Source organism: Copadichromis virginalis, linkage group LG15 (genome assembly GCF_057382275.1).
Source record: "Copadichromis virginalis isolate Kocher_CV1m ecotype Utaka linkage group LG15, C_Virginalis_male_GT1.1, whole genome shotgun sequence".
NCBI classification, from domain to species: Eukaryota; Metazoa; Chordata; class Actinopteri; order Cichliformes; family Cichlidae; genus Copadichromis; species Copadichromis virginalis.
This window is the reverse complement of record NC_140632.1, coordinates 9,802,758-9,824,574: the sequence shown is the minus strand read 5'-3', so window position 1 is coordinate 9,824,574 and position 21,817 is coordinate 9,802,758. Positions and strand designations below refer to the sequence as shown.

The 21,817-nt window shown below is 39.5% G+C and overlaps 2 protein-coding genes and 1 non-coding gene across 5 annotated transcripts in view; 1 reads left to right on the top strand and 2 right to left on the bottom strand.

The window, feature by feature from the left end:
- Positions 1-8,123: 8,123 nt before the first annotated feature.
- Positions 8,124-8,195, bottom strand: trnae-cuc (transfer RNA glutamic acid (anticodon CUC)). Its single transcript has one exon. It is a non-coding gene; the product is annotated as a tRNA-Glu (tRNA).
- Positions 8,196-8,492: 297 nt separating this feature from the next.
- ncoa7b (nuclear receptor coactivator 7b) overlaps positions 8,493-21,817 on the top strand; it is a 21,253-nt gene continuing 7,928 nt past the window's right edge. For 2 of the 3 annotated variants that reach the window (XM_085431795.1, XM_085431793.1), the window contains exons 1-6: positions 8,549-8,673; positions 9,464-9,638; positions 14,721-14,866; positions 18,419-18,489; positions 18,650-18,757; positions 19,052-19,150. In XM_085431795.1, the coding sequence (XP_085287921.1) occupies positions 9,601-9,638; positions 14,721-14,866; positions 18,419-18,489; positions 18,650-18,757; positions 19,052-19,150 (462 nt within the window). In that variant the 5' untranslated portion in view covers positions 8,549-8,673; positions 9,464-9,600. Of the gene's footprint in view, positions 8,674-9,463; positions 9,639-14,720; positions 14,867-18,418; positions 18,490-18,649; positions 18,758-19,051; positions 19,151-21,817 lie in introns of all 3 variants that reach the window. The other variant, XM_085431794.1, reaches the window with a different exon arrangement.
- The window catches only part of LOC146691818 (cilia- and flagella-associated protein 45-like), a 17,739-nt gene continuing 16,010 nt past the window's right edge, over positions 20,089-21,817 (bottom strand). Inside the window, exon 12 of the mRNA XM_085431799.1 lies at positions 20,089-20,347. Within this exon, the coding sequence (XP_085287925.1) occupies positions 20,275-20,347 (73 nt within the window). The 3' untranslated portion in view covers positions 20,089-20,274. The remainder of the gene's footprint in view (positions 20,348-21,817) is intronic.

Sequence of the window (21,817 nt, the reverse complement as noted above, 5' to 3'; positions counted from 1 at the left end):
AATAAAGTGTGCAAGTAGAACAGATTTGCTTTATGCATGTTTTCAAGCTCACTCTTAAGAAAACAGTTCCCCAAACACCCTCTCAGGCTGATAAAGCTGTATATGCAGATACAAGCTGCCATTTAAGTTCATGATGAAGCTGAGGTTACTTTTTGTGACATCTGTCGGCTCATGCATCTCCAGAAAAGACACCAGGCCTGCAGCTGCACTGCATTTGACAGATTCTCCTGTCGGGGTTGGTCTTAGTCCAGTAGACATGAATTCACTGGAGACGGGGATGCAAAAAAAGAAAGAAAAAAAAATCAAGAAATTAATTTCCTCTGATTAGGTTAAGGAGGCACTTAGCCCAGAGTACTGAGATGGTTATTGTCTTGCCAAATCTTCAGAAGAGCTAAAGAGAAAAAGAGAAAAAGAGTGAGAATATGTGTGTGTTTGTGTTGCAGGTCCACAGGTGTGAGTTTAAAGTGTGGAGAGTTAGTGCAGCCTGGATGGCAAGTTTCACATCATTAGTTGCAGGTGCAGCACTCCCACAACATGCGCAAAAACACATATTCACACACACGCCCACACATCGCAAGTCATCTGAACCTTGCTCACCCAAAACCACGGCTGTACCTCTGCTCAGCTCTGATTTGACTCATTAATGAGCGACGGGATTCGGTTGAATCATCAATCTGCCATTACGCACATTTACGTGTATATACTTCCACATTTTCCTACGGGGTGTCACAGATGTTTTCGGAGATGGATCTGTCGGATGGGGAGTGGAGACATACTTATCAGTGTGTTGTCCTCGATAAGGCCGGGAAGATTTGTAATGGTTGCGGTCGGTCAGTCCTGGATGTGTGCATATGTTTGTGTGTGTGTGTGTGTGTGTGTCTCTCTCTCCTATTCTCTGACCTCTTCTTGGCCGAGTAAAGTAGGAGGAAGAAAAGAATGGCCTTGACAGTGTGAGAGGAGGGGTGAGATGTAGAATCAGAAGAACTAAGAAGAAGGAAAGCGTTGTTTCTCGCCTGCTTATTTCTTCTCCTCCACCCCTTGCTGTCATTTTCTCTCACTCTCTTTGTCGGACACCTACTCCCTAAATCTCACCAATGGCCTGCGTGCCCTTGTAAATAACTGTACAGTAAGACTAGAGAGAGAGTAGGGTTAGAAAAAAAAAGGGGGGGGGGGGGGGGGGAGAAAAGTGGTGAACTTAGGGTGCACTCTTACTGTAAAATGAAATGATGCATTAGGAAAAGAATAAGATAATATAACCTGGACTGTGTATTCAGTGCAAGTCGTTTTTTTATGGTTATAGTAATTTTTTTCATCATATCGTAAAGCATGCTATTAATATAGTTTGATGTAATTTGGAGGGTTTAAAAGTTTAGCTATCTTCCAGCAGAAATCACTGACGAAATCGGATCTAGTCTTTAACTTTTGAGGATATTTGTGTTATCATTTTTCCCCCAATTAACATCTCTGTCCCTCGTTAACAAGTGGTGCAGTGTGCCTTTGTCTGAGTTCTGCTTATCCAATTCAGGGTCGTAGAGGGAGCTGGAACCTATCCTAGCTGTCACTGGGCAAGATGCAAGTGGTGAACCCTGAACTAGCATCAGCTATATATAGCCATTGTAGCACAGCCTGGAGATGTGGTTGCACACACGCTTGCGCTAAAACACCAAGTAGGTGTGCAAGAGCAGTGAATGCTGCTGTGGGCAATTATTAACAGGAAAACACCACCACTACTCCCAGACAATTTTTGGCTATTTTCATCCTTTTCCTTGCAGATCACTTCAAGTTCTGGGATATTTTTAGACAATGGCGAGGGTCACTCCAAACTCTTCAGCTTGTGTTTCTTGAACTGCTTATAAGTTAGAGGTCTGCTTTGGATCAGTGCCCGCCGTTGTACAAGTCAGGGTCTTTTCAGTTTCTCTGTCTTGACTCAATGCTTGATATTTGTAGCCCAAACTTGCTTATGGGCTCTTTTATTTCCTTCTATCTGCGTTTTCTGTGCCTCTGGCTTCCTCAAAAAAAGATATTATCATCTGCTCCTTTTTCTTCAAAAGAAGAAAAACTATTTGCAACTGAAAGAAAGAAAGAAAAAAAGAGAGTGCTCAGTTTGAACTTAAACCTAAAGCACTTGTTCAAACAACTGAAGATACTACTTTCACATTTATGATTAGCCTCCAGATAAAGCTAAGCTGGCTTCTATGACTGTGCCATGTTCCAAAGTTTTGTGCACTAATGCTGCAGAGTGGACAACCACCACTCCACTCCTGCAGCTCTCGTGCACTTGTGAGGATTTTCAGCCCAGCAAATGTTCAGTTTTATTGAAAAGTTTGCTCTTCATAGATTCAGACTGTCAAGCTTTGGAAAACTGCATCCCTGGTTATCCATTAATATGTGTTAATAGCTTTTCCCTTCGTTTTAGGAGTTAGCAAACTTTATTTCAAATCGGCAGTAAGTTCTTAATGGAGCCCATGTTTGATAAGCTTTGCCACAAGACTCAGATAATTAAGCAGTCTGTCCTAAGGAGCTGATTTAGTTTGGCGCATACATAAATAACAAGACCACGGCCCACTGCAACTGACCCATACATGAAATTTTGATGTATTTCATGATATGAAGAGACAATTACTAATATGGCTCTGTGGCACCTTATGTGGTCTTCTGCTGTTGTAGCCCCTTTTCTTCAATATTCACTTTGTTGTGCGTTCAGAGAAGCTCATCTGCATATTCTGTAAACCCTCTGAGATGTTTTTGTGGAGAAAATCACAGTCGATCCACCAACAACCATGCCGAGTTCAAAATTATTAAATTCATCTTTCTATCCCATTCTGATGCTCAGTTTGAGCTTCAAATCGAAATCTAGCAAGTTGCTAGCTAAATATATGCGTTTAAACAGTTGTACCTAATGAAGTGGCCATATTTTGTGAAGTGATTCAGCTGTTAGACATGTTTGTTTGTTTTTTTCCCCCATAATTAGTTTTATCTATCCTGAGAAAAATTTACTTAAAGACTCCAGAAAAGGTTGACCGCTTAAAACCTCTGTGGGAAGCTTTTGGTAGCACAAAAGGTTTTTACAGTACACTGTATGTATGAAGTATTTGTATGGCAAGTTATCACCACCTGCACTCTCTCCACTGCAAACCTCTCTGGCCTTTGGGTGACATGATAAGCGCAGGCCTCATTAGCCTTTTTAACTGGTCCAGCACAGTTGCACTGGGCCGGTCTGTGGGCTGGCTACATGCCAGGCTAAAGTAAACTAACCCAGTGGAAACACTGTACAGGCTGACCAACAGATCACAGAGTGCAAAGACTCTATTTGATGGGAAATTAATCAGAATTTATGGTATAATTTTGGCAAAACTACTCCTTCAGTTTAAAAATCTCCTGTCTGACTATTCTTAGACTTGCTCTCTGTATAAAATTTACATCTTTAAAAAAAAGTTACCCCAGGAATCCTTCTCTAAACACATCTACTCCCTCCATTTGACAGCTTGATGGCCTTATGCCCACAAAACTTTAACTGTCTCCTCAGTGTTAAATCATTTAAAAAACACTTATTCGTTAGCTATTCAAGCAAATCTTTTTATTCCCAGACTGATGTGAAAAAGAGAGCAATTACAAAGTTTTTGCAATCTTTATGATTCACTGTGTTTGTCTTGTTTTTGTTGCCTACAAAGTATTTTTTTATTTGCTTTTCTCATTAATGCTTGGAGTTTTACACTGATGCCTTGAGAGTGACTTGTCAAATGCAGCTTTTACTTTTTGGTCAGCGCGTTCTCAGGCCTGCATGTGTGAATTAGACGGTTTGTGCATGTGCGTCGAGGCGTCTATAGTTTTTGAGAAATCCATCAAAGCTTATCATTATAAGTAAACATGACAGAGTGGACAAAATGTCTTGTGCGCCGCCAGACCTGCTATCTAACCACAGGCCATATCTGCGATGATGGACTGATGTGGCGCTGGCTCGGACTAACCAGAGTCTGAGTGTGAGAGTGGGAGTGCATGTATGACATACACACACAGGAGAACACACACATCAAAAGGCTACGCATAGCTCATGTTACCTTATATCTTTTTTTGCCTCTCAAAGGAATATTACCTTTGCCGTACATGAAAACTTGACTTATCGCACAGTCACAAATGGGCAGACTTGGTCATAACTCATATAGGAATTTATAGCTGTTATTTATTGGCCGGTGTTTACTGGGGCTCATAGTTTTATACCTATAAGCTGAGCAGAGACAGCAATTTTTCTTCCAGATACTGATCGTTACTGTGCAGGACGAGCCTCTTTTTATGGCAGATGAGATCAGAGGAGAGTTAAGGAGATTTATTAGTAATGCTAGCTAATAGTCCATGATCTCTGCTCATTATTGTGGTTTTACTATGTGTTAGAACACAGACAGCTGCTCCCACAACTAACAGTATGTCAAGGAAGGTTATTAAAAATCCTAAATAATTTGTAAAATTCACAATTTCAGTTTTCAGAGCTTTTTTTGTTTGTTTTTTCATTTGCCCAAGGTAAGGTTCCTTGCATTTGTTTGCGTGTGTGCGCAAGTGCTGAGGTCAACCTGTGTGTTCCTCTAGTTGTTACAACACCACTGATAAGCAGAGTAAACAACCATGCACTGTTTGCTCCCCTGCCACGGTCACATGATCGAGAACTCTGATGATAGAGAGAGTGTGTATGTATGTGTGACTGGAAGGGGTAATATTCTGTTTTGCTCCCATCTTTCCTTAAAGTTTCAGGCACTGTCTGCACCGTATTAAAGGTGTAGCTCCTGTGCTGTCTGGATGGCTAGCTTTAAGAACCAAGACCCCAGCTTTGATAACCTTTCCCCTGCTGTTCAGTTCCCGGGTCGAAGGTCATGGCTGCAGAGCCTCAGCTGACTTGGCAGATTGACAGTAGGTGTAGTGGCACTGGATGGTATACAGTATAGTGCGGTTTTAAGCCATATCTCCATCACCCGCATTCTCCTCTTTGTCTTTGCTTACTGGACTTTGTTGGTGGCTAGTATGTGTGCAAGCAGAGGCTGCATGTGTGTGTTTGTCTGTGTGAGGGGTCATTAACCTCATAGTAGCCTATAGGTGGTCTTTCAATCACTCTGGACTGTCCTAGACCACCAAAGGAGTGGTGAGTGCCTCAATTACATCTAAACAACTTGCAATGACTCATACAATGTTATCATTATTATTTTAATTATAATATTTCAGCTCTATCAGTCTATAGATTACCCCGCCTAACACTGGCTTGTACCATTGATTATAAATGCATTACCAATGTGTTACCACTTCCTAGAGATAACCAAGTCAAAATACAAAAGTATCTGCTAAAGTCTATTAATTGTTGCAGTAAAACTTAAATTATCTTAAAGACTAATTGTAAAATAAGCAGTTTGTCTGTGTATCCTGCTGTGCTTAAACCTGAGCTTGTATAGCTAGCTGGAAGAATGAGTAATTATGCTAAGCTAAGCTGACAAGCCACATAGGTACTAGCTTCATAATTACAATTACAAACAGAATAATTTCATTTAAAAGGTGGCTTTAGTACTTTTTTAACCACTAGGCTGTTGGTAACATGTGTTTGCTACTGTTTGCTTGCCTTTAAATCAACATCCTCACTGCTAACAGGTCTGGCAAACATTAGCTTCAGTAATAATTTGGCTAGGTAACTTTTAAACTTAGCAGATAATGGGACAAAATATTAATTAATCTACATAAAATATATTTAAAAATTGCAATATAATAACTCAAAAATTTTTAAATTACATATCTCTAAATTTAGACTTAGACGTAACAGGAAATTCCAAGATACTCAGCCAAGAAGTCAGAATTTCAAGTTATGTACCTCGAAATAACTCAAAATTTAGAGTTACACATCCTGACATTTTATGTTGAAATTTCAGGTTGCATACCTTGAAATTAGAATTTAATAATGCAAATTTTTCAGTTGCACATTCCAAAATTTAAACTTACTCAGTAGAAACTAAGTTACATTTTTTAGATATGGATCTTAAATTTGTAACTTCTTCAGCTGTAACTGGATACTAAGTCAGTAACTGAAAGTTTTGAAATAGCTAACTCAAATTTTTGAATAAAGCAAAAACTGTCACATTCATGAGCTTTGTTTCAGCAGACTCTTGAAAGAAAAGTCATGATATCTTCCTCATTCTGAGCATTTTTTGTGTCAGCCTCATGTAAATCTGTCAAAGCTGTTAGCTGCTTGTATAGGGGACCCTAAATTATACTTACACAGCATTTTTTTTTTAGCTTCCTAACTAACAGCTAATTGGTTTATGGTACAACAATGTCAGCATTCTTACATCTTCCCATAAACTTCAAGATAAAAATTCACATTTTTTTTACACACTTAAGATCATTATATTACACGCCACACACATCTCCATCAGTTATCATTTGTGTGACATATCCTTTTCCCAGTGTTTAGGTTTTGTGTCTTCTTGATGCTATGCCGTACTTGACATTATCAGCGGCTGTAGTCTAAGCTAGAAGTGTGACGTCCAAGCAAAATGATTCAAAATCGCTCCAAGGCCTGCGCTGGTTCCGACCTTTGTGCCTACAACTGTTTGAAAAGATAGAAGCAAGATATTATCTTTGTTTTCTCTGACTTTGTAAAACAGTGCACAACAAATCTGTTTCATTTTAACCCCACACACATGAACCTTAACATATACCATGCCCTAACAATGTGCCCATCCTCAGAGATTGTGTATTTTTGTATGTATGTGTGTGTAACTTTAAAGTAATTTTAACTTTAAGAAAGCACACACTGTAATAATACCAAGCTGTTTGCTGACTCTGATGTAAGAGTACCGTAAAAATTCTAATATCAGAGGCTGAAATGAAACTACCTGTCTACTGTACAGATCTTATATGACTGTATGGACAGAATTAGACTTGTATTATAGCTCTGTCTGTGAAGCACATCTTGAAAACATTACTCTGTAAAGAGTCAAAAGTTTACTTCTGGACATCCTTGGCTTTTTTAGTGCTTAAAATTCTGACAGTATGCTTGTGAGTCTTCTTCCATTTTGCTTCCTTTCTCTCTTTTGATTCGACATCAGGAAAGAAAAAGAGAGAAAACAAGAGACATAGATGTTAATCCATCATTTAAAAAGTAGGAAAATTAAGAGAAAGATTCCAATCAGAAAGCCTCATTCATAGACAGTGTATACGCAGATGGTGGGCAATATTTTGAGCTGTACTATATCTGAGTCACAAGAAGCTTTTGATGGCCCTGCAAGGGGACGATGATACCCAGAGCCACAGGGTCCCTGCCAACACAAATCCTGCTCCCCTCCACCCCCCACAATCCTTTGCTTCTGAGAAGAGGAGGGGGTGGAAGTAGATGAGTGGGTTGATGAGAGGCTGAACAGGCCGGAGGAGGGACACACAGGCGCCATGGCGATCCCTAAGACAACTTATCTCGTCTCTCACAATGATAGCGCCTGTCAAAATAACTGCCAAGATACACAGCCAGGCAGGAACTGGTCAACTCACAGGCCGTCCAATCATGAGGGCCTTCTCGCTGGGGTCCCACCTTAGAGGGCTCTCTGGGACTACAAGCAAACGTTATCTCTGTCTCATTGCTCACTAATAACTCAGACAGGTTGGGTTTAACTTGGCAAAAGCTTTATTGTGGGAATGGCAGGAAACAAAGCAATTAAGTTTAAAACCAAATGTACGTTGAATCAAATACCAATATGTCTGAGAAATTAATATAGGTTGAAGACACCTTGAACATTGATAGTGACTTTGATGTAAAATGAAGACAAATTAAACCTTAGGGAAGACATTGTTTTAGTCTGTAAGAATTTTTATAATATGATACCATATAGCTGCCATTTTCCTACTTTTGAAGACTTGTGCCATTTATTGTGAAGTGTCGCCACCTAGTGGCACAGTTTCTAGTGGGTGGCAAAATAAAATGTACATCTCGTGCAATTACAGGCATTAGAGACGTCTGTGAAAGTATTTTTGCTCTAACAAGAGAAGGATCCCCTTTCCATGTATATTATAAAGAAAGATTACATTATCTGTGTAACCAATACACGAAACAAATTATACTGGAACGTTAAGTTTTCTTTAGAGAAAACGAAAAGTATCTGTTCCCTGACCGGGAATCGAACCCGGGCCGCGGCGGTGAGAGCGCCGAATCCTAACCACTAGACCACCAGGGAGAGATAGCAATGGTTGAAGGTCTGTACGTTTTGTCGTCAACACGGTATCATGATTCGAGGTAAAGTTATGATAATATACGGACAGACAACCTAGTCTCCAGCCTAGTTAAATATTGCTAACACAACTTACCAAGAGCCAATTGGAGGTGAGCTGTCTGTGCTATATGTATACATATATATTGTTTTTTATGTTTTCCACTGGTTGTATATTGTTTTCTTTTCTTTACTTTTGCACCTTTGTGGTCCAGCTACCCAATTTCGCTGTGCAAGAAACCGCACAATGACAATAAAAAGCTCCAAGTCTCTCTAAGTCTAAGCTTTACCGCGCACGCGACACAAGAGGGCGTTGTAAGTGGGAGGATGCATACAAGGTATGTGGGAAATTTTAGGTACCTGTTTTTATGTCAAATATAAGCGTTTCGAGGCGTCGTTGCAAATCCGTGCTTGGCGTGAGAGGTTTATCTGGATGCATGAACAGGTATGCGCTATTTTAAGAAAGCGAATTTGCTTAATGAACGACAAATATATTCTTATTCTCACCACCAGGTTGCTATTGTCTTGTAAACAAAATGGCTAACTAGCATCGTTAGCATCAGCTGTCTTGTCAGCTGGAGCACCTTTCACTTCTCCCGCGTTTGTTTGTTTGGTTTAAGCACATCAGGGATATCTTTTCTCGTTGTTGCACTGTAAAAAGAGGCCGAAAGCCTCTTTTTACGGAACCATTTATGGAGGATTTCAAATCATGCAGGCTGCTAAAAACTGAGAATGTGGCTAAATGGGATCGTAACGTTGCTTCGGATTGAGCTTTCCCTCAGTGGTTAGCCTCTCACCTGTTATGTAACGCCTTTAGGCTACACGTGGATGAACTGCTATACGTAAACCCGCTAAACTGTGCTACATACTACAAATATTAGTTTCGCTTTTATTTAACTCCACGGCGTTGAAGCTAGCCGGTAACTTGATACAACCATAATGCTTTGACTCTTTACATCAGCTGCTGAGAATAGACTTTATATTAAGTAGTAAAACAACCGTTTACAGTGTTTCCGTTAACCAGATGCAGGTGTGATTGTGTTTTGTAGCCGAGCGCTCCATTTTTCACCCTCTTCGGGTTATTGTCAGCTGACTGAGCTGACATGCCTATTATGGGATGCTTTCATCGCCATCCACTTAAGCTGATGGGGCTTCGCGATCGGTTATTGGGCTCTTGCAGTGCACTGAGCGCTGCTGAATGAAGAGATTAATCCGGTTTCTTCTTCACTCTGCAGGACAAGAAAGACGTGTGAGAGGTGATCTTCCCAGCCTTGTGTCTCCGCGCTTGGATACACACACTGCGTACGGATGTAAGAAGGTGGTTGTTTGTATGGATGCACGTAAATACATGCAGATTTAGCACCCTGGCCTGATGGAAAAGAGAGACAGGAAGCCTGGATATTTTGCCAGGTAAGGGACTCTAGTTTTTATGCAGCTGTCATCTTAAGATTTGCATTTATTTTTTACCTCCTAAAATCGGCCTCTCATTTGTTGTGAATCACCATGTTTGGTGCTCAATGAGTCGATGTAATTATGTAATGTTTTTTTGCTGAACAATAATGATTTACCCATAGTTAATCACTACAAAGAAGCACACCCATCCCTTTGTGTTTAAAGGCTCAGGGAACAGAAGCTATGAAAATCTTTACGCGAGAATGATAGGTTGAAGGTGTTGGAAACTTTCAAATCTGTGAAAAATCTTAATGAGAAAATAGTTTCTTTAATCCCCTCTTTGTGCATTTAATGTAACTTAACTAATATCTTTATTTTTCCTCTTTGTTTTATTGTCGAGGTTGTCTTTTGGAAGGCATGTGATCGTGAGATGTCCCTTCACACACTGAATAAACTAGTGCCACGGTCTACTCTGTGGCCTGGGTTTAAAGCTGTGGCTTAGGATGGTTGATTGATTGTAGACACCTGTGCCCTTGCTGGAGTAATGAACCTTGCTCAGCTGGTATGTACTGTGCTGTGAAGAAGGCACAAGCTGGTGCTCTTGGAAATTTTTAATGGTTCAGTTCAGTCATAGAAATCCAATAAAGATAATGTAACTCTGATTTCCAGCTGCACGGTTTTTATTCTAAGATTCTCCCAGGGTAGCTCTGCATGATTCATATGTCAATATAACCCTTATTTATCTCATACTGGGCTTTGGTGCAGTTACTACTTTCTTTGAGACCACCTTCCTTTAAAGCCGGCTTTTGCATGATTGGAAAGTTTGAGAAGCAGCTGCTCATAGCCAGAAAGGCACCCCAGAGGTGATCATGTTAGGGTATTGTATGTGTTCCTTGATATCGCAGAGTACCTGAGTCAAACAATATTTTTAAAAAATAAATGTTTTTTTGCTATGATGCACTCCTCCAACCCAGCCGTCTCTCTAACATGATGCCATCTATCACTACAAATCACTGTGCTCCTCTATTTCAGTGTAAACACAGCAATGAAAGGCATTTTAATTATGTTGTGGAGTTAGCTATACAAGCTATCATGTGATGCTTTTTTTTTTTTTTTTGCTTTTTTTTCTTGTGAGGATAAACTAGTGGTTCTCAAACTTTACAAGGATATAAGTTGATCTGAAGCAGTTACTGATTTATTTCTTTTAGAATTTATTTATTATTTAATATAAATGGCAGTCGTGCATCACACGTGGGGCCGTGGCCTGCTGACGCAGTGTCAACTTTAGTAACAGATTTTTGACACCGTGTGAAACATGATATGAGGAAATGTGTGGAAAGAGGCTTACCGCAGTTGCGGTGTATAAAGTGACAAGAAATCTGCAGGTTGTCAACTAGGGCTGCCACGATTTGTCGACTAGTCACGATTACGTCGACTATCAAAATCGTCGACGACTGATTTAATAGTCGACGTGTCGTTTGAAGCTTTGTAAGATCGCAAAAGACGCAGGAATAATAGCAGGATTTAAGAGTGTAATAACGGACTGAAACAGAAGATGGCAGCACAGCATGTACAAGGATGCCAGCTGCCGTTAAACCCCGAAGAAGAAGAAGCAGCTGTGTCCCAGAATTCATAGCGCGGCCCAGCTTAGTTTCCAACAATGGCGGTAGCTAGTTAGTTTTAATATTACTCTTATTATTCTTTCTGGGTCACAAAATAAACATTTAACATATTTTCAGGCGAGAATGTAGCTGTGTAAACCTCAAATATCTGCTCAGTTTATCAGGACACCACATATTTTCAAAAGCGCTCCGACGTTTTCGGAGACGTCTGTTACCCACTAGCTCGATAGCTAGCCGGGGGCTAGGTCACTAGCGCCGTGAGAACTCCGGACTCCCGGCAAATTGTTTTCAAACCCACCGCCATCTTTCGCGACTCAGGTTAAATATATATGAGTCACTTAGATAAATTAAAAATGTTATTGTTTGGCTTTTTTTTAGTATTTTATTTGTTCCTGAGTAAATCGGTTTGGCTGAGATTAAAGTTATAGTTTTTACACAGCTGAATAAACGTCAAGCAGACAGCTGATTATCAGAAGTGTGAGATGCTGGAGAATATACTCCGGTGTCCTGTTATATTTTAGATAGCAAGGAGTTTATTAAACTTCACCGAAACAATCTGCAAATTTCATTAAAATTGAATAAACTATCATCTTGTCTTTATTTTTAGTTAGCACCTTAAAAGCTTAAAGCTGTAAGCTAATGATAGTTGTATAAGAGCAGATGCTGCTGGTGCAATAAGCTGTAGTTTTACGTCCAGTGGATGATGATCTGATTAGTCGACTAATCGCATAAATAATCGGTGACTAGTCGACTATCAAAATAATCGTTTGTGGCAGCCCTATTGTCAACACCTGCTTTCGCGGATGTCGGAACAAATGAGGTGTGTCATCGAACTGCATGGCTGATTTAAGATGGGTAAACATTATTTTGGGGGTGTACTGCTTGTGCACTGAGGCTCACTTGCTGCTGGAAAACCCTCGCTGCACAATACTGCTCTTATTCTGCCTTGTCTAACCTGTTCTACAAAACAGTCTTATCATAGTGTAGAAAAAATATAAACCTTGTTTTTTCTTTTCTTTTTTAAAAACCCTTACAAACATGTAAACTAATGCATATGGAAGGTAAAACAATTAAATGCTTCTGTCATTGGATATACAGTAAAATATAGAAACTGTTTAATCTTGTGTATATGAGGTCATGCTTTATAGCTTAGTGAGCTTAATTCCTTCTTATGGCTCACGTTACTCACTAAGACTACACAGACAGTCTAGTGCAATCCAGCCATTTGTCATGTCTGTATTTCTTTTTCCCCCCATATGATTAGGTTATGTTGGAAATATTATATTATGGAGAAAAATGACTGTCATCACAATCCAGGCAGCCTCTAATTATTAGGTAGACAGCATATTAGATGTTAATGGGGGTTGCAGGCTTCAAACTGCTCATGCAGAGACACTGTGCAGTAGCACTGGTGCCTGTTTGTACAGAAAGTAGAACAAAAATAAGCGTTATCATCTAACACAGCCACTCCTGTAATGCGTATCTCTTCGGCTGCTTTGTGCCACCTCGCTTCCTGACAAATAGAGCAAAGGTCAATGTGAGGTGCACAGGGACAGTATTAACCAGCCACGGTACAAATGTCAGATTGGAAATGAAGATCAGTAAATTAAAATGCTGGTGGAATGGAACGTAAATCCAGGCCTGCCTTCGTAATGTGGCACTTCAGTTTTGTTTCCAAGCAATCCAAAATAAATTGAATTGAGGCATTATGAGGATATGAAGGTGGGAGAACTTTAATATCTGCAAAAGTTCCATCAAAGGTATTATTAGTCTTGTTAAATATCACAAGGTCTGGTATAGATATATGAAAGAATATGGCACAACTGTGCATAAATAGTCACACAAAGAGGCTCATATCAACTTATGTTACTAAAGTAACTGTTACTTTATTCTTACCAGTCAGACTTTAATTGCTTTTTGAGAAAATCCACACACTGATGACCATGTTTTCCTTTACACTATAAACTGCTTTGTGGCTTTTTTCTTTTTTTTTTTAAAAAAAGGTGGTGTATTTGCACTAGTAGTTTTTCCTCATGCATCTTTGTTTCAGACTGTCTCACTTGAAGCATTTTAATTTGCATTAACCTATACAAAAAGTGTTATGAAGTTTGATCAATAGAAGGAGGCCTTCTGCTGTCTGGAAGGTTTCATTGCTGCTCTGGATACAAAACAAAATAATTCCTGAATGCCCTAAAAAAAAAAAAAAAAAAAAAAAGTAGAGCAGAGCTCAAGGTTTTCAACAAGCTAACATATAGACTGGCTGTGTCCACACTGGGCCAGATCCATAGACTGAAGCCGTATTTGCCGCATGTTTAAGGGATATGAAAATTAATATTATTAGTAATTGTGTGTCTGTGTTATGCAAGGGCTGTTGTTGTTGTTCATGCCCTCTTTCATGTGTTTGAGTGAGCCGGATTGGAGTCTTTGCTGTGCCAATTCTGGCCCTCGGGCTTTATGTTTCACATTGCTGCTTTAAATCATTTAGCATTTGTTTGGATGTTCATTATCTTCATTGCTTATACTATACAATAAACCATAATTTGTCCATTCTCATTAATAACTTTAAAACATCCTGGGGTCTGTTTTGTGTTTAATTTTCTTTTTATTATGGTAGGAAGCAGTCACTGTTTAGAAACTCAAGAGGGAGATAAGAAGGGTTAAAGAGGAGATGAAGATGATGTAAAGATGAAGGCTGTGATGGAGAGCACTGAGAAATGCCCCTGAGTGAAACAGATGGCGTGCTGTTGAGAAATGCATCAGCAGATTCTTGAGTCCGCTAGCAGATGTGCGCCTGAGCTCTGTCTGGCTGCTGACTTATCGACCCCAATCCTTCCTTTCCATTAAAGCACTTGAACACTTAAGTCGAGCCTTTTGCTTTTTCTCGTTTGCCCAGATTGTGCAGAGCAGCCTAACCACTCTCCCTCAATGCTTGTGACGAATCAGTTTGGTGCTGTCTTTTCTTAAAGTACTTAAGCTCTCAGCACGCCTCTGAGAGCCAGCATAATCCTTAAGTGTACAGCTAACCTGTGATTTCACTGCACTGCAGTGGCCCCCTGTAATGCACCCCAACACAATCTGGAGGCGGTGTACTTGATTCCCTTCCCTATTAATGATTAAAGAGGGAGAAAAGGCAGCGTCACAAAACAGCTGAAGCAGCAAAGTAAATGGAGAGAAAAGTTGCTGCTCATTATTAAAAACTTATTGCAGCACCTCTGACAGAAGGAATTAACAGTTAAAGTCTGCTGCATTGTCGATGCTAGAAAAGAAGTGTGGGCTCCCTGGTCATTACACATTATTCTGGAGCTATTCTTCTAGATTATTCAGTAAACCTGATATCTGAAGCAGAAGTTCTGAAGGGTTTAATTTATTATTTCCTCTGCAAGCTAGCAGAATACTTTAAGTTATGGACATGGTTTTAACTGTAGGATTTAAATTCACCATGTTTCTACTTGATCTACCCCCCGGGGCATCTCATCAGGCTGAAGAGGCGGAAACAGCTCAGGGGGAGCCAATCGGAGAAGACTGTGAATGAACAGAATCCGGAAATCATCTCCTGTCCCGACATTCCAAATGACAGTGACGCCAACAAAAAGGCAGAGCTACAGAGAGCGACAGGAAAGCCAGGTAAGATGGTGACAACACACATTTCAAAGTTGCTTCTCTGAATGTTGGAATATACCCTAAATCTAAGTGGCTGCTTTTCCTGTTGAAAATGGTGGATGGTCATGTCAAACAAGGCAAACATTTCAAATGAGAAGGTCATTGTATACGCAAGTAATCCATGAAACGCAAAAGCTCTAAAGAGGCATCCTTAATATCGGCATCTTGTGAACGCAGAAGCCTCACCCACCTGCTGGCCAAATCCTGGCCAATCAGATGAAAGTTGGCTTAAAGGGAGAAGAGTTAATAGTTTCGGAATATGAATGGGCTCAGATGGCACCGATACAGTAAAAGATGAGGAGTCCACGAATACAAATATGGAGTTGGAACATAGCATTTTAGTTACCCTCTGATAACATAAAGACTGAATAATTTAGCATAAAGACTGTGCAGGCTGTGTGCACATCTCTGCTTGGGTTAGTTCTGTTTGGGAGAATAAGATTGCTGATCTTAAGCCCTTTACGCACTGAACACGTACAATCTGTGAATATTTCATGCGTTAAAAATATTTTTCGGACTCTCTTGCAGCTGTTCATGAGGGCCACGTCATTTCGGTGGAGGAATTTGCAGCGCTTTTTGTTTTGTTTTTTTTAAACCAAGCACAAATTATACCAAACAGATCTGACCAGACAGATGCACCTGACAGCAAGTGCACTCATGGCTCAAAACACACACAGAGAATGATTATACAGTGATATGGAAATGATAAAATAATACTGTTTTACCTCAGGCACACAGCTAGACTCTGCTTCAGGTCAGTCGGCTCTCTGAAATGATTTCTCTGCCTCCTCAGATATGTTCCCAACTCTGCCAGCAACACTCAAACTGCCCCACTGACATCCTGAAATATGTACGAAAGCAGCCGTGACACTGCTTTAACTCAGCTGTGCCCTGCCATGACAATTAGATAAACCCAAAATTTCAGTTTCTTCCCTTTCTTTAGAGACATTAGGACCAGCTCATCGTGGCTTGATGTCAACTCGATTGATTTTATTTATATTTTTCTACGGTGCAAACGCAACATGTTCATTGTGTATGTGCATCACACTACAAGTGCAAATCTGAAAAATTCGTAATTTTGTGTGGGTTTTTGGGTTTGTTTGTTTTTTGCAATGCACTTGGTATATAATGGCCTTTCTCAGTAATGTTTATCATCTAATGCCCTTCATCAGAATCGGTGTAAATTTATTTATAAGCGCATTTAAAAACAACACAGGTTGACCTTAGTGCTGTACAAACAGGAAAAAAGAAAAAAAAAAACATGTTGTGTGACTTGTCAATCAGATTTGTGGAAGTCTGTAAAACAAATGGTAGCCCTTTGGCTGACAGAAGGCTTTGTGGCACAGATATGATCTTTTGAGGGTAAAGAATTGAAAATGCAAATAAAACTAACCTTGCATGTCAGCTTTACAGTTGAATAACAAAATCTTATACAGAGGAAGTTAAACTTTCCCTTGCTTTTACTAATCATAATTTGAATTGCATTTTTCCAGCAGCTTTCTGAACTTATTTTTAAAAAAAGATTTATTTATTTTTAACTAGAGTTGTTTTACACTTGCAATATACACTGATTAATATCTGAGGATCCTCTGTGGTAAAACAACCTCAGCAGTTTTAAACAGGAAGTTGCATAACCTTTATCCTGTTCTAGTATACCGTTAAAAATGATATTCAGTACTCTGTATTCACAATGTCATTTAGTACTAAGATTTGACGCTACTCTTGGAAAAATGTCATTATTGATCAACAATATTGTGCCACCCATCATTTCTTTATATTTTGCTGGGTAATCTTAAGGTCCAGGCTCTCAGGAGGCCAGTCCATGACTGACGGTGATCCATTGTATGATTTAATTTTCAGGTATGCTTTTACTGCAATAAAAGTGTGTTTAGGATCAGTATCACACTGAAAAAGATTTTAAACCCAAAATTTTAAATTTATAAGTCGTTCTGTAAGACCTGTCACTGATTTTCAGTCGGGTACAGAAACGACCCTTGCACCGAGGCTCTGATGAGGCTTCAGTAAACAGTAGATGTATCAACTGTAGATTCAAGTAAAGAAATAGAACCAAATTGTTTTTGCAACAGGCTGTTAGAAACAGAGTGCCTAAGATAAAATTTAAAACTGGTTCTTTAATTTGTCTTCTATGTGTAGGCACAACAATGGTTCATTCCATGAGTTAGGTGTCGTTTTATGCTTAAATAATCCAAAGATCATTGCCAAGTTTAAAAGATTAAAAAAAATCCTCTCAAATTGGTCAAGTGCAAGGACAGGAGTGAAAACGAATAGAAAAAGCAAGAAGTATCTGAAGAAAAACTGAAAGACCTTCAGAAAGCCTGAAAAAACTATTGTTCAAGCCCACTGAAAAGATTATGAGGTCTGGCTGTTTGGAAGCAATATTGAAAGAGGGGTGATTTAAGGCTGTCTTTCCCCCCCTAAATTTAATGGGCATCAAACTTTTTGCATGGTCGAGGTAAGCTTCTTATTAAATTATTATTGAGTCATTAAAATGACTCAGTTGAATTGTCGTTGGTGTGGCTTTTAAAATATGCCAGTCAAAAAGTTGCGGTTGTTAATATTATTTTAACCAAATAAAACAATATTTAATAAGTGTGTACACTACAGATTTTATTACAAGACATCCTGTGGGCCAACATTGTCTTGTGTAGAAACCCATTATGACCTGCAAAACAAAAAGTGACCATTGCAACCATTATGGGCAGTGCGTGTCATGCTAGCATGTTTTGCTGGGTTTCTTTGGCTGTGAAAGAGCAGTGATAACTCCTGTCACAAGTTCAGTGGGTCAGCCAGCTGTAAAAAGCCATTTCTATTATAATACATAGTGCAAATGTGGTATTCTTTAGTGTAAAGGGCAAGAAATACACACAAACAAACTGTTAAGTCCCATTGACTAAAAGTCCTGCACAGTATAATATCAGTCACAGCCTGGTACAGGCTCGGTGAATAAAGTGACAGCGGCCTTTTCTTTGATGCTCTGTACAGTAAAAAGAAGCAGACGCAGCTGGAGTCTGGCCAGCTAATGCTTACTCATGCCCTCTGTATCCATGGCGGGGGCGGCAGTATAATGAGGCAGTCAGGGAGTGGAGCACTAATAGCCTGTGCTTTCCCGGCAGGAAGAAACTGCTGACTGTGGACCTTCTCTGCTACAAGGGTCAGATTATGTGTGTGTGTATATACAATAACCACTTCTGTGTTTGTAGTGTTTTGAGGCTGGATAATGATAGGAGATGAGCAGCTGGTACTGAATCACAGTCAGACAACTAAAGGCTTTTTAGAGGGTCCTCCCCCCCCCCCCCCTTTTTCTTTTCTTTTTTTTTTCCTTTTTCTAACCCCAACCCCTGAAACATTGCTTTTTTTCTTTATTAACACAATTAACCCATTTATAAGACCTATATAACCCATTTATATAGCTCTTATAAGAAGTTTTTTCCTAATCATACTGTTATTTTACAGTCGTCCTTAGTCTACAGTCCTCTTTCTGTTCTGTTCTGTCAGATGATGGCTGTAAAGTTACCAACAAGGCAAAAATGGAAAAGACAAGGCCGCCGGGGACAGTGGAGTTCGTTGTGAGTAACATCATTTTTTTTGTTGTTGTTTTTTTTCCTTTTAAGTAAGGTGCTGTAGACTTGCAAGGGAAGAGATAGAAAATTTCCGTTGTGTAGCATTTTGAGCTGTTTGCATTTAAAATGTCTCACATTTTTACAGAGGAGATGATTTGTGTTACAGGTGGGACGTGATGATTCCCTCAACAGCATCGCACTCAAGTTCAACATCACCCCAAATAAACTGGTCCAGCTGAACAAGCTGTTTTCTCGCAGTGTCTACCCCGGGCAGGTGAGAAAGCTGTGACACTAAGCATCAGCTGGATAATGTGTTAGAGCGGGTTTTCCACTAATTTCCACAAAGGAACACTTTGAAAACGCATATCTTGAAAGGGGTAGGGCGGCGATATCGGCTACACTGATGTGGACTAGGAATGAAAAGAATCTTCATCGTTTGATGGAAATGAAAATGATCACTGAAGGTTAAAAGCAGATATAGAAGTTTAGCCCATTTATTATGTCATGCTGCTTTTTTCCCCTGTTCATTACTGATCATCTAACTATTGGTTATCTGTTATTACTACAGAAACTGTTTGTCCCTGATGTGACTCAGTCAGAAACTGAACTCAAATCTCCGACTTCCTCTGATCCCATCGCTAAAAACGTGTCAGAGAAGTCATCACAAGTAAGTCAAATAACATTCATTATATTACTTGGAGTACTGTGATCATACACAGGACTTCGGCATGAACCAAAAAAGCTAATTTAGCCTCTATCATGTGACATACCATACACCCCGAGATAAGTATTCCAAATTATAGAACCTTTACCCGTATTGTGGCCATTCAAGGACAAAAAGATTGTTAAAGGGTATTTGAAGGTTTTGGTAGCATGTGCTTAAAATGCACTGTAAGATGTGTATTTAGAACTACATTTGCTTAAATTAGTTATACTTGAGGTAATTCTTGAATTACAGTCTTGTGCATAAGTCTTGAGCTGCTCCACTTTATATTTTGCTTCCAAGAAGTCAGTGTAACCCTGTTTACCCTTAATTAATAACAGTAAAGACAATATCACTGGGTCTGCAGTAGTGCGAGGTGTAAAAATCAGCAATGAAAAGCAACACCATAGTAAACTTTGCACAAGAATGCGTATTTGTATTTGCAGTACATCTGTCATACAGCAATTTATAATACAGACTTTCTTAATAAGAAAGTCCTTTCTAAAGTCTTTCAAGTTATCAAGAAGTTTTCAAGCTGCTTTTTTTTTTTTTTTTTCCAAGCTGCTTTTTCACCCTATTGCAGTTCAGACACTTATACCTGACCATTCAGATGAATGTTTTTGTTTTTGCTTTTTTAAGCCTCTTAACTCTGCGACCTGTACATCATTCAAGCATAAAAAGGCACCTACCTCAAGTGCTTAACCAGTGTTGTCTACACACAAGAGAACTTAGCAAAGTTATATCTTTAGGCACTTTGTTACTAGCAGTCTAGTGCAAAAACATGTAATTTGTTCTGATTTCCTTGGTTGAATCAGTTTTAAAGGTATAAAGATAGTAACTTTGTAACAACAAGGTGACTCCCAAAGAGCTGTTAGCAGAAAGCTTACCATATCTCAGCATGGTGTGCAGTGTGAGATTTGAGGAAAAATGGACAAGTGGAGGACAAAAAGTGACAGGCCTAAAACACTATCAACAGCAGATGAAGGGAAGTCAATAATTTTGGGGGGCAGAGTTATTGAGGAGTGGTAGAAGACCAGCAGCAGCTTCTGGTCCAAGTTATGTTTCCTTAGGACATGGAAGTGCAGTCTTTACCAAGACGTTGGTGTTGTGGGTCCAGGTGAGGTTGGTGGAGATGTGAGTGCCCAGAAAACCTTGAGAAACCTGAAGGCAAAGACAGATCCCACCTATACTTCATTATGAATTCTTTTGTCTTAAGGACGCTCAGCTTCACATTATTTTCTAAACACCAGCGGGACAAGTTCTCTATCTCCGCCCTGTATCTCTGATCTCTGATCTCCTTTAGGGATCAGCCCAACGTCATTGGCATGCTTGACAATGAGGTTGGTTGGGTGGATTGATGTGCAGTCTGATGTGTACTGGGCGTAAAGTAGGAGGCTGAGAACACAGCCCTGCAGGGATCCAGTGCTGAGTAACATTTGGGGGTCTGGTCACCTAGTCAGACTGATTTGAGGCCGGTTGGTGAAAAAAGGTGGTCACACCAAATATTGACTCATTAGAATTGTACAAACTGTGTTATTATTTTATTATTAACCTTTATTTTACCAGGAAAAGTCCCATTGAGATTAAAAACCTCTTTTCCAAGGGAGTCCTGGCCAAGAGGCGACAACATGTTAAAAATTACAAAGTTACATACATGATTATAAGTAACAATTACATTTTAAAAAACATTTTTCTCTGGCTCTCTCAATTTGGACTTAAAAGCATTTAATGAAATAAGATCTGCTATCTTCCAGTCTTTTTGCATCATGTTCCATGTAAAAGGGGCAGCATAAGAAAAAGCCCTCTTTCCCAGTTCAGTTCTGGGAAATGGAACATTGAGCAGAAGAAGATCGCTTGAACGCAGGCTATAAGAAACAGTACTCCTCCATGTGAGCAGATCGCAAATATAGGTGGGCATTTGTCCAAGCAGGGCCTTGTAAATAAAGATGCACCAGTGATCAAACCTCCTGGAGGACAACGAAGGCCATCCCACTCGAGCATACAGATCACAACAATGGGTCAAAGCCCTACAGTTTGTAATAAACCGTAAAGAGGCATGATATACTGAGTCAATCTTATGAAGACACTAGGCGGAAGCATTCATGTACAGCAGATCACCATAATCTAAAACAGATAAAAATGTGGCATTTTACAAGACGCTTTTTTGTCTCAAAAGAAAAGCAAAATTTGTTTCGAAAGAAAAATCCCAATTTTAGTTTGAGTTTTTTCACAAGATTGTCTATGTGAGATTTAAAGGTCAGAGAATCATCAATTAAAAAGCCAAGATATTTATACGTATGCACCACTTCTATGAGGTTTCCCTCAAGAGTGGACACCAAAGGGACAGTTTGAGGAAATCTCTTCATGTTTGAAAACAACATTAGCTTTGTCTTTTCAGCATTAAGAACCAATTTCAGCTCCAGAAGTGTGTGCTGAACCACATCAAAAGCTTTCTGCAAAGATTCTATTGCCTTTTCAAGGTTTGAGCCAAAGGAATAAATAACTGTGTCATCAGCATAAAAATGCATACTAGCATTTGACACATTTTGTCCCAAATCATTTATATACATGATGAACAACAGAGGTCCTAAAATTGAACCCTGTGGCACCCCAGTGTGAATATTCAAAAGT